The 12,558-nt window shown below is 38.0% G+C and overlaps 1 protein-coding gene across 1 annotated transcript in view; it reads left to right on the top strand.

The window, feature by feature from the left end:
• The window catches only part of LOC103030555 (protocadherin Fat 3), a 179,299-nt gene that overhangs the window by 112,608 nt on the left and 54,133 nt on the right, over window positions 1–12,558 (top strand). The window contains exons 15-17 of the mRNA XM_049468961.1: window positions 4,639–4,853; window positions 8,869–9,006; window positions 9,430–9,573. Of these exons, the coding sequence (XP_049324918.1) occupies window positions 4,639–4,853; window positions 8,869–9,006; window positions 9,430–9,573 (497 nt within the window). The remainder of the gene's footprint in view (window positions 1–4,638; window positions 4,854–8,868; window positions 9,007–9,429; window positions 9,574–12,558) is intronic.

Raw genomic sequence — 12,558 nt, 5'->3', positions numbered from 1 at the left:
AACAGGATGGATTGTGGAATAAATCAATGCACTCTAAAAAGTATATATATATATATATATATATATATATATATATATATATATATATAGGATAGAACAAAGGTAATTTGCTCTTACAGCTGAGGCCTGGCAATCAACACATATATTACACTAATACATGCCTAGGATAAGGTAGCTTTGAGCAACAGACAACACAAAGATGGTAAGTAAGGGAGAGGCCACACCCAATATGCAAATATATGGTGCCAGTGAAAATGGCCAAATTGTGCCCAAAGTGTCAATATTTTGTGTAATCACCATTTTTTACACCACTGCCTCAACTTTTGTGCATGGAGTTCACTAGAGCTTCACAGATTGCCTCTAGAATCCTCTTTCACTGCTCCATGATGGAATGACACTTTGATACAATGTAAATTAGTCACTGTACAGCTTATATAACAATGTTAATTTGCTGTGCCCTCAAAATAACTCAACACACAACCTATAATATCTAAACTGCTGGCAACAAAGGTGAGTACACCCCAGTAATCACCCCATTGTAATCATCTGTGTGCATGAAGAGCTAGGTGAAGCAGCCGTCTGCCAAAGGTGCCGGCACTAACAGGATGGATTGTGGAATAAATCAATGCACTCAGAAAGTATATATATTGTGGCGTGAGGAGGCGGGGGAGTTGTGGGTCCGCCCCACGCCAGAGCGCAAAGCCATGCCTGTCTCAGCTGGCCCGCATGAGGGCTGATTGAGCCGCCAGTTGAGACAGGCATATATACTCAGCCTCCGCCATCATTTGGGAGGACTTTGACTGGGGAGCTGAGGGCTGAGGCTGCACGGACTCTTATTTAGCCTTTAAAGTAAAACTAAGTAATTCTACAGACTCCAGAGCCCCATTGGGCTGAGTTATGTTTTGAGTTGTTTTTGGGTGTGGTGGAGGGCATTTAAAATAAAAGGTATGATTTGAGTTCATTTACTCCCCGTGTCTGTGTATCTCTGTGAGCTTCCTCCTTCCGGGTCACAGTGGTCACGCCCCTAACCCCAGGGGCCGACCACAATATATATATATATATATATATATATATATATATATATATATATATATATATATATATATGTTATTTTGAGGACACAGCAAATTTACACTGTTATTCAAGCTTTGCACTGACTACTTTACATTGTATCAAACTGTCATATCTTCAGTGTTGTTCCATGAAAAGGTAAAATACAATAATTACAAAAATGTGCGGGTTGTACTCACTTTTGTGAGATACTGTAATTCTGTAACTAAACCAATTTTAGCATTTTATTTCATGTCAGTTTCAAAACATTTGTTAACTTTTTTGTCTATTTTGTAAATAAGATTAACTTAACCAATCGTCTTTTGTGAGATTTTGCATAAAATAATAGTAAAATAATAAAATAACAAATAATTGTAGAATATTTTATTCATGCATATAAACTACAGACTTAAACAATTACACAAACAATACCCTTTAAACTTCACAATAAATAACAACAGACTGCTTTAAAGGCAAAATAGTGATGTTATCACAAAACAGATTTTTAGAAATGACTGTATTACTGTGTCATAAGAGATGTAAGATATGTTGTGTGTGTGATGCACTATGTCACACCCTTAATAACAAGCAATGTATTGCGTGACTTATTTACTGACATTTAAGGTTAAAAATTATAAAGCTGATTTACTCCATACAATTGCATACAAAAGTCTGGGCACCTCTGGTAAAAATATATATATATGTTTCAGTAAATAGCTAAGGGTGTAAAATGTGACCTGATTTCCAAAATGCATGAAGCATTGAAACATGAAACATTTCTTTCATATTTTCATATTTTAAGCTTAAGCTTTAACTTACTCTTTACTTCTATCGTTTACCATTTCAAATGAACAAAAAAGGAATAGGTCCAAAGCACATGTTTGGGTTTCCTGCATGTTCTGTAACACCCCCGTTGGCAGTTATCGCAGCTTGAAGTTCTTGTTTAAGGGGTGTTTTCTCCCATTATTCCTGCAGAAAGCCTGTAGTGGGGCTGGAAAATTATAAAATCATGGTCATGTCAGTAATTTCCTTAAATAATTATACTTTATTCACTGTGTATTAATATAATGTATATTACTGTATTATTCGCACTATAAGGCACACTTAAAATTATTGAATCAATTATTAAAATCATCAGTGCGCCTTAAAATCCGGTGCAGTTTATGTATGAATTTTACCAGTCAGATTGTAAGAAGCAGTAAAGCAACTCCGACCACAGACTGGAGCGTTATTAGCATTAGCCGCTAACAACACTTAGCGCTAGCTCTTTTGCCGGCTATCAATGCTGGAGCAGCATTAGCATTAACCACGCTAAGCATTAGCTCTTTTGCTATTCAGAGGTGAGTATTATCAGCCTGTAGCCTACTGTTAACCCCGGCCACTACTGCTGGAGCAGCATTAGCATTAACTGGATGCTACTGCACCCAGCCTTAGTAGAAATCTGGAAATTAAAGCTTACTGTCAGAGAAATTACAGTTTTGTTTACTTGACTTTAACGGTGAGACCTGCAGAATTAGAAGGAAAGCATGGTGAAACCCCTGTTCCTTACTAGTGTTGCATAATGCGGCTTTAAAATTCACCTTATGCACCTTATGTATTAAAATAGGCCACAACATAGACCTTTATTAAAAGTGCGCATTATAATCTGGTGCGCTTTATAGTGTGAAAAATACCCTACCTCATATGTATCCACATGACTACATGACTCTGCCTCACCTAGTCTGCCTCCGTAATTACTCCAAGCAAGCCAACTAAGCAATTTAAGCAGTTTGTACCAAAATAAAATAAATAACTGTTTATTCATTTAATATAAGGGGTGGGGGGTGTATTGTCAGGGTCATGGTAAGTCATTTATCCTGTGTTTCATAAGGAAAACAGTGTGAATTGCAAAGTGTTTTGCTGTAAAAGCAAATCTTTTATCTTTTGTCTTCAGCTTTATTACAGACTGTACAATGTTTGTTTTTAGAGTTTATATTAGAGTTGGTATTTGATTGATTTCATTCTTCTCTCTGTCAGTGAAATGTTTCCCCTGCTCCACTGACTGCAACACAAGCCCAAAGGCAAGCCCACGGCATAATCAATCCACCCCCATCCCTAACAAAAGAAGCGTTTTCAGCACCCTTGTATATACTGTTCTATTCAGTACCATTTTATTTACCACACAGGTTTCAATTCTGTTTATACAGTATGTTTCTTTAAAAGGATAAGTTTGTCCTTTCCAGAAGCCATAATTTAGCACAGTCATGAGTTAAATCAGTCACACATGTAGTTGATTTTTTTTTTCTTTTGCATTTCCCCCCCTCGTGTTGGTTTGTTTTAACACGTGCACAAACCTAAATACACCAAAACAAATCCCGCAAACCACAGAAGCAAAAAAGTAAATACAGGAAGAGGGTCTCGTAATCCAGACCAGCAAGCACTGTATATTTGTGCAGTATGGACCTGTGAAACTGCTTTTCCTACTGAATGTGGAAAATTTGTATTTGTTGCTGCGCTTTCAAACATAGTGTTCAATGGGATTAAGTGTGTACACACAGTTTGCATGGAGCAGCAGCAGAGACATCATTTGTTCAAAGCCGAATTAATAATCAGAGTAATAAATCGAGTTAAACTGCACCTGAACAGCTGTTTAGCTCAAAGTCAGAGCTTTAAAAATAGTTGGGTCATATTAAGGTTGAATGAGGTTTTCACCACAAACAAACCTCTCCACAGATTGTTTGGGACCAGACTGAGAAAACCAACAAGTGTGCAAACTAACTAGACTTTGTTTAACTAGATTAAATAGTGCTGGTGTGAAAACAGCTTTACTTTATCGCAATTTTATGAAGGCCATGATCTTTTACATTCATCTAAATGAAGACATGAATAAGCAAAATCTAAACTAAACTCAAATTAGCAGGTTTTGCAGCTGGGCGTTGGTGGTGGGGTTAGGTTAAATAAGTTACATAAAGCTAAGTTAAATAAACAAAACTGTAATTCTTAAAAAAAATCAATTCAAACGAGCACTTGTTAATGGATGTTGGATGTTAATCTATACAGATTTCAAATCTGTTTATTTGGTTGCGTAAAGCACTTCTGTTTATTTACAGTAAGCTTAGATTTCCAAATTTCCGTTAGTACATAGTGCAGCAGCATTAGCATTAGTGACTAACTGCTAGCGCTAGCCTGGCAGCGCTACACTGAGGAAACCTTCCACGTAGCTTGTTTTAACACAGTAAATACTTGCCTCTGAATGGAGAAAGGGCTAACACTGCTAGCGCTTAGCACAGTTAGTGGCTAATGCTGCTCCAGCAGTGCTAGTTGGGGGTAGCTACAGGCTACAGGCTGATAATACTCACCTTTGAACAGTACTTAAATGAAACTTCTGTATAATGCAGTACTTCAGCGGAGTGGCTTCACTGCTTCTTACAGCCTGACTGGTAAAATTCATACATAAGGCGCACTGTCAATTTTTGGGAAAATTGCAAAAAATACCACCAAGCTTGGGTGTTCGCCACTGCGCTAGCTTGGTCACTAAAGCTGAGAGAAGGCATGCCTCTCCATGTTGTTGTGAATGCTAATGCTAGTTCTAATTTATCATAACCCCAGGCACCATCGCCGTGGCCGATGATTTGGACTACGAGGTGTGCAAGGACTTCTTCCTGAAAGTGGATGCTGTGGACGGTGGAACTCCACCTCTGAAAACCTCCACCCTGGTCACTATCGAAGTGATGGACATCAACGACAACGCGCCTTCCTTCAGCGAGGACCTTTACAACGTCCTGATCAGCGAGGACGCCGCCATCGGCGAGACAGTCACCAGGGTACAGTTCTCTCATCTCTGCCTTTATAGCTTCATTAGCACTAAATGAGGCATGGGCGTCACTTTATTTTTACAGCCACTACTTATTGACCTTCAGTATTCACATGCATCGTTAATAAATAAACTGTTTGATATAAAGCCAGCTGCATTGTGGGCCTGTGCAGTATACACGCTGTCTGATTTAGACCGTGTATTAGTATCTTAAAGGAATTCTCTAGCACTATTAGCAATTTCTTTTTCAGTCTGATTGCTATCAACTAGGAGTGCGCCCCACTCAGAATTTTCAATCAGTCGAGTCGGATTTGGACGATCAATACAAATATTCGATTATTTGTTTGCGTAATTTTTCTTTATATAATTATCTAGCAATTGAAAAGCCCCTTTCCGTTGGTTCCATTCTATTGGTGATTTCCACCACACTTCCACACCACATGAAAATCAGCACAGGAACACATTTTACACATTTTTTTAGTAAAAGATATTCAGTATATAATTATTGTGATCTAAGTTGCAGTCTATTTTATTTACAGATAATATAATGACATATAATGTTGGGCCATCGTACAGATATGTAGATGATGATAATGAGACAGCCAGCATGCATGAATTTATGTTTAATATAAGCTCATATAGTGGGCGCCGTGTGGTCCAGCGGTCTAAAGCTCTGCCTCTATGATTAGGAGATCGCTGGTTCGTATCCTGGTCATGCAGCTTGCCATCCACTGCCGGAGCCCTGAGAGAGCACAATTGTTCTTGCTCTCTTTGGGTGGGTAGATGATGCTCTTTCCCCACATCACTCCAAAGAGTAAAAGAGTGATGTCGATAAGCACACACCATCTTTGAGCTAATGTTTTGGAACCAAGTGCGCTGTTTTTTTTACTGTTTACTACGCAATTCCGTATGTCTCCTAATTGTTTTTATGTGTTTAATATTAATCTTAAAGGTAAAAAATAAATCAAAGAAGTAAGTTTCTCAAACTTTGGACTGTAAGTCATCTCCACTATATGAAGTGGTTGGCTGTGTTTGATGTTGTAAAATTAGAATTTTACTGTAAGAATTTGCATTGCATTTAATTACAATTCAACTATGTTGGATTCTCCTTTGAAATGTGCCTCCATATGTTTTATATGTGAGATATAGTTATTACTAACCTAATGTAACCTGCTCCACCACAGTTCCTGCTCAACCACGAAAAATCAGTGCATCAAAGCATACAGTTTATCTCCTATATTAATATATATATATATATATATATATATATATATATATATATATATATATTAATTTGAAAAAAAAAACAGATAAATGTGTGTTGCAGTCTGTTGTTGCAAATGAACTCGTCACATTTATATCCTCACTGTAAAAAACTAAACTTTACATTGTTCTCCTTAATGTGATTTTTAAATCAGCTATACAAGAAATATTGAATTGCATTGTTAACTATGGCAAACTAATTACCTCACCTAACTTTATTACGTTTCTTGTTAAAAGTTGGCCTACCTGAATAATCTGTGTTGCAAAATTACAAAATACAACCTTTAGTTGAACCCTAGTTGAGACCAAGCCAACTTCTCTGCACATGCTCAGTTTGACTTTTTAGTTTAATAGGGTCTACTGAGCACTCATGCAGGGGTTTTTAGCTGATCTTGGTCACACTATTTGCATATTGGGTGTATCCTCCCACCTCTTACTCACCATCAGTGTGTAGTCATTCTCCACAAACTGCTGCTTCTCTTTGTATTTGTATACATGGTTATATATTAGTTATCTGCCTGGCCTCAGTGTTGAAGGCTATACGAGCAAGTTACTGTGTTTTGTGTTGCTCAGTGTGACTATATGCTGTCTGGGTCCAGCTGGTTATATTTGCATTACCGCAAGCTTATATGACTGACAGTAGGGTTGCAGCTATCGATTGTTTTAGTAATTGAGTACTCCACTGAAAAATCGATTTGATTAATCGAGTAATCGGATAAAACACATTTGATTGCTTAAAGAGTATTTTAAAAAATACGCAAAAGAAAACAAGACATTTCACTTAATTATGAATGACCAATTGATTTCCTTTTTTAGATATATATTTTTAGTTATATTTTTAAATTCACAACATACATTTCCAAACTGCAAACACAAATAGAAATAAATAAAGGAATAATAATAATTTAATAATTAGTACTTTAATAAATTAAGTTAACTTATTTTCAACAAGGATTTCTTGTAAGTATCAAAATATAGGGAATTAATCAATAAAAAAGGGCATAAACATTTGCATTATGTTGTATATCTTAGCTTCTGAAAATATGATAGATAGATAGATAGATAGATAGATAGATAGATAGATAGATAGATAGATAGATAGATAGATAGATAGATAGATAGATAGATAGATAGATAGATAGATAGATATTTTATTGATCCCCGGAAATTTAGCAGACAGTAGCAGTTACACAACACAGTAGAAACAAACAATAAGTGTAGTACAATAAGAGAGCACAGTGAGGCATATAAGACTCTACACTATAAAATACTAAACTGAGACATAAAAACATATTTACATAAATATATAAACACAAAAACTATAAAAAGTGTGGAAGTAATCAGTTGTAGATATGAGGTAGTGCAGTAAAAGAATACATAAATGAAGTATAGGAGGTATCAGCAGATATGACAATATTAAACATAAACATGTGCAAGTATTGTATTTAAGTTAGGTGTGTAGTGTAGTGACCAGGGGTGCAAATGTACGTCTCACCTGTACGCCTCAGCTGGTGACATGTATTTGTTTATAAACTCCTCAGCGCTGTGTTCACTTACATAAAGTCCAGAATTGTCTGTTTTTATAAACTAACCACACATTAGACAGTATTCTTAATAACCAGCGCTGTTGTTGTGTTATTAAGGTACATTAATGTAAATCTCACTGATTTGTTATGAGTTATTTTAACCTTCTCTCGGCTACAGCGCTAACGTGTCCCGCGCACAGATAATTGCTCTATCATTTTTTAAATGAATAACTCGAGTAATCGTTTCACCCCTAACTGACAGTGAGCCATATATGTAATAGTAATAATTTCCGAGTTGCTAACTTAAATAAACAAAATATATTGTTAAACATAATTGTTTAAGGTAATTGTTTTAGTTGATCTTAAAGTATAATCAGCAAAACACAATTCATAGAACCTAAATGAGGCCAACTAACAACACAAAGTGATTTTTTTTTTTAGCTGGCACAATGCAATAAAATATGTAGTTGGACCAACTTAGGTGTTGACTCAACTTATTTATTATTTTCTTTAATTGGACCAGAATTCTAGAGTTGTCAGCAAAACTACAAAAAATATGCATCTCACAGAACTTAAATTAAGCCAACTAAAAAAAATAGGTAAAACAGGTCACTAGAAATGTTTAAGTTGTTGAGAGTTAAAATGTTTAACAGTGCTGTTATTTAGAATTATTAGTTTAAATTACATTACATTACATTACATACATTTGGCAGACGCTTTTGCCCAAAGCGACTTATAATAATATAATGTTCATTTAGTAAAAGAAGTTCAAGGTAAAAAAAAAAAACATTTTTTAGACAGAGCCAAGAGGAGGTCAAATGCAAATAGTGGGATAGAGGAGAAAAAGAGGGTTAAAATGTCATTCAAAAAACAAAAAGTTAAAAAAGACTTCTCAGCTTGAAGGATCTCAGATGACTTTCACAAAGCAGCTCTACTATCGACTGAACCGAGAAAAGAACAGACGCAAAACAAAGTTATAATAGTTATAATAGACCCCATTCAGCAGATGCTGAAGCAACTGAAGCAGAAGCAACTGTTGCATCTGTTGGCTTCAATAATAAATGCTTTTTCAAGTCGACAGGTTTACTGTTTCTCCGCACGGCGTAATTTATTGTCCGTGGTGACCAAGCGTGTGCTGCAGATGCGACTGATAGAGGTCGGGCTGAGCAGGAACAATGCTGGAGCATTCCTTTGTTGCGGGTTTCCTTTGTCTGCTGACGTGTCTGTGTTGTGAAGCTGTTAGCAGAAGACCTTGACAGCCAAGTTAATGGACGCATCAGTTACTCCATCCTGAGAGGAGACAGAGGGAACCAGTTCTGGATTGATCCCGTCACTGGACTCCTGAAGGTCAACAAAGCGCTGGACCGAGAGACGGTTAGAGCTTTAAATAAAGCCTCAAGACTTAAATCAGCCTCCTCACTTAGACTTAACCACATTTGACACTAAATTACTTTAGCTTCAGAGCTCCAGTGCTTTGGGCTCTTAATTGTGTCCTGCCCTATTCTGTATATACATTCAATTATTCGCACTGACCCCCAACCCAATGCCTTGAATTAAGGGTTGGATTCAGATCGGTGCTTCTGCAGGTGGTGGTATTTGCCAATTTGTATGTGGGATGGTAGAGGTGAGGAGATGGAATTGAAAAAAAAAAAAAAAAAAAACAACTCAGCGCACACTATAAGACTCTTTTGATGGTCACATTCAGCTGTGAGTGTGTGTATATGTGTATGTGTGTGTGTGTGTATCTGTCTGTGTGTGTGTGTGTTTGATTTTGCCCTCCTGTCTCACTCACTCAAGGTCTCCAGCTACTCGTTGTCAGTCCAGGCGTTCGACAGTGGATCACCTGCCATGTCCACCACAGTAACAGTAAATATTGAGATCGCTGATGTGAATGACAATGCTCCTGTGTTCTCGCCTGCCAACGCCTCTGCAGTCATTCAGGTATGTGCTGTGGGATTAGATCCAGTTAAAGGTATAGCTATGTGAACAAAAAAAACATAACACGCACTTTTATTATTTGCCATATTTTTCGCACTATAAGACGCACTTAAAATCCTTTAATTTCCCCAAAAACATCAGTGCAGTAAAGCCACTCCGCTGAAGTGCTGCGTTATACAGGAGTTTCAGTTTAGTTCTCCAGCACCAAGACTGGATTAGCATTAGCATTAGCCGCTAACCGCTATTTCCCCATTCAGAGGTGAGTATTATCAGCCTGTAGCCTGCTGTTAATCACGGCTAGCACTACTGGAGCAGCATTAGCATTATCCGCTAACCGCAGTGCAAGCTCTTTCGTCTTTCAGAGGGGAGTATTATTTGATTGGCTTACTGGAAAACTCAGGGTTTCTCAGTGTAGCTCTGTCAGTCGCCACTAGTGGTTAGCCACTAATGCTGGTGCTCCAGCCTTAGTACTGGAGAAATTCAGGAATCTAAGCTTACTGTAAATAAATGAAAGCATTTACCCACCCAAATTGACAGTTGTCAGGAGAGAAATCTGTGTAGATTAACATCCAGCACTCGTTTTACTTTAAAAGAAAGTATTTTTTATTACAGTTTAGTTTATTTAGTTTAGCTTTTCTTAACTTGGTTAACCTACCACCCCATCATTTTTAGCTGAACTCACGCTCTAAGACTGTAATTATTCAGAACTCTTACATTGCCTTTACAACTGCAGAACAGATTCGTGTCACGAACTTAATTAATCATTTGTCATTCAATCATTCAGCTCTACAAGCCAGCGGGTACCACTATCCTGACGCTGTCTGTCTCTGATAACGACTCCCACAAAACGGAGGCCTGTCAGGTGGCATTAGCCAAATAACCGCTAGCGATAGCCGCTAATGCTAATGCTCCAGCCTTAGCGCTGGGGAAATTTGGGAATCTAAGCTTACTGTAAATAAACGGAAGCACTTTACTCACCTAAACAGTTCTCAGGAGAGAAATCTGTGTAGATTAACATCCAGCGCTCGTGTGACTTTAAAAGAAAGTATTTTTTATTATTTCGTTTACTTAGCTTAGCTTTACTTAACTTAGTTAACCTACCACCCAGAAAAATGAAGCTCGAGAGCAATATTTTGTTTAGTGCACAGACAATTCCCTTTTTCTTTCTCACAAGTTTCACATTTTCACTTTTGAGAAGTACATTTACACAAGCAAAATGTTAAAACATGCAGGTAAATTTTTTGGTATTTTTGCACCCCCAACATTTGACATTGATGTGACGCCATAGCACTGCTGCCAACCACGCTAAAATACTAAAAATCGAAACTTACAGCAGATAAACAGAAGAGCTTTACTTGCCCAAATAAAGAGTTACTTAGTTAGCAGCACCTAGCGCTGATAAATGCCACCTGACAGCGCTACACTGAGGAACCCTGAGTGTTCCTTTAAGCCAAGGCGCTATCAGCTAGAGGTTCATCCCACATAGCTTGTTTTATCAAAGAAAACACGCACACTACAGTCTGATATACTCACCTTTGATTGAACGGCGAGAGATCAAGCGTTAATGGTTAATGCTAATGCTGCTTTAGCCTCAGTGCAGGTAAAACTTTACTAAAACTCCTGTATAAAGCTTTACTTCAGCGGAGCGGCTTTACTGCTCCTTACAACCTACAAGTCTATTATAGGATTATAAGGCACACTTAAGTTTGCCTTATAGTGAGAAAAATACGTTTAACGAAGATTAGGTGTATTAGGTTATGCTTTATGATGAAACTGGCTCTCATCAGGACCGCTCCAGGAAAATGAAGAGTCACTTCTGACAGAGATTTCAAATGTTGAAATTTAGATATTCCAAAAGCAAAGCAAGATTCAAGATTCAAAGAGTTTATTGTCATATGTACAGTACAGAAACGGGTTTCAGTGTACAATGAAATTCTTTCTTTGCTCTTCGCCAAGAATGCCAAATAGAAGATAGAAAAAGTGCAAAAAAATACAATAAGGTTATAAATATTAAACTAATTGTCAAAGACATAAAAAAAAAAGTTACTTAAGCAAAGAAATGTATAAAAAAAGTGCGAAATAATGCAGTTATGGACATTAACTATATATATTAAAAAAAGATTAACAGTAAAGTGACGGCTGCAATGTAAACATGTTGAAGTAAAGTGCAGGGTTATTCCTGAGTTGTGTTCAAGAGTCTGATCGCAGGGTTATACCTGAGGTGTGTTTAGAGTCTGAAGGCAGGGTCATTCCTTAGGTGTGTTCAAGAGTCTGATGGCCGTGGGGAAGAAACTGTTCTTTAACCTGGTGGTCTTGCATTTTACACTTCTGTACCTCCGGCCTGAGGGCAGAAGTGTGAACAGTCCATGCTGGGGATGGGTGGAGTCTTTGAGGATGGATGCAGCTCTCCTGTGGACTCTGTGGTGGTAGATGCTCTGCAGAGAGGGCAGTGGAGTTCTGATGATCTTCTCCGCAGTCTTCACCACTCTCTGCAGACGTTAGCGCTCTGCCACAGTCGTGCTGCCGTACCACACGGTGATGCAGCTGGTCAGGAGGCTCTCGATCACACAGCTGTAGAAGTTGTTGAGGATCTTGGGAGACATCCCAAACTTCCTCAGTCTCCTCAGAAAGTACAGCCGCTGTTGAGCCTTTTTGACCAGCTGCGTTGTGTTTATTGTCCATGTGAGGTCCTGACTGATGTGGACGCCCAGGTATTTGAAGCTGCTCACTCTCTCCACTTCAAGTTCCCAGATGAACAGTGGCTGATGAGGTCTCCTCCCCTTTCTCATGTCCACTATCAGCTCCTTTGTCTTGACCGTGTTGAGAGCGAGATTGTTGTCTTCGCACCTTAACACCAGCCTGGTCACCTCACTCCTGTAGGCCGCTTGAGGTGGCCAAGCAAGTAATGATGCTACAACTAGAGACACTGGAGGAATGTCAGCAGTGTCACTGTACACTGTACAGACTCACTCACTGCCAACACAATAG

The sequence above is a fragment of the Astyanax mexicanus genome, chromosome 20, assembly GCF_023375975.1.
Source record: "Astyanax mexicanus isolate ESR-SI-001 chromosome 20, AstMex3_surface, whole genome shotgun sequence".
In the NCBI taxonomy this organism is placed as follows: Eukaryota; Metazoa; Chordata; class Actinopteri; order Characiformes; family Acestrorhamphidae; genus Astyanax; species Astyanax mexicanus.
This window is presented reverse-complemented; position numbering and strand designations above follow the sequence as displayed.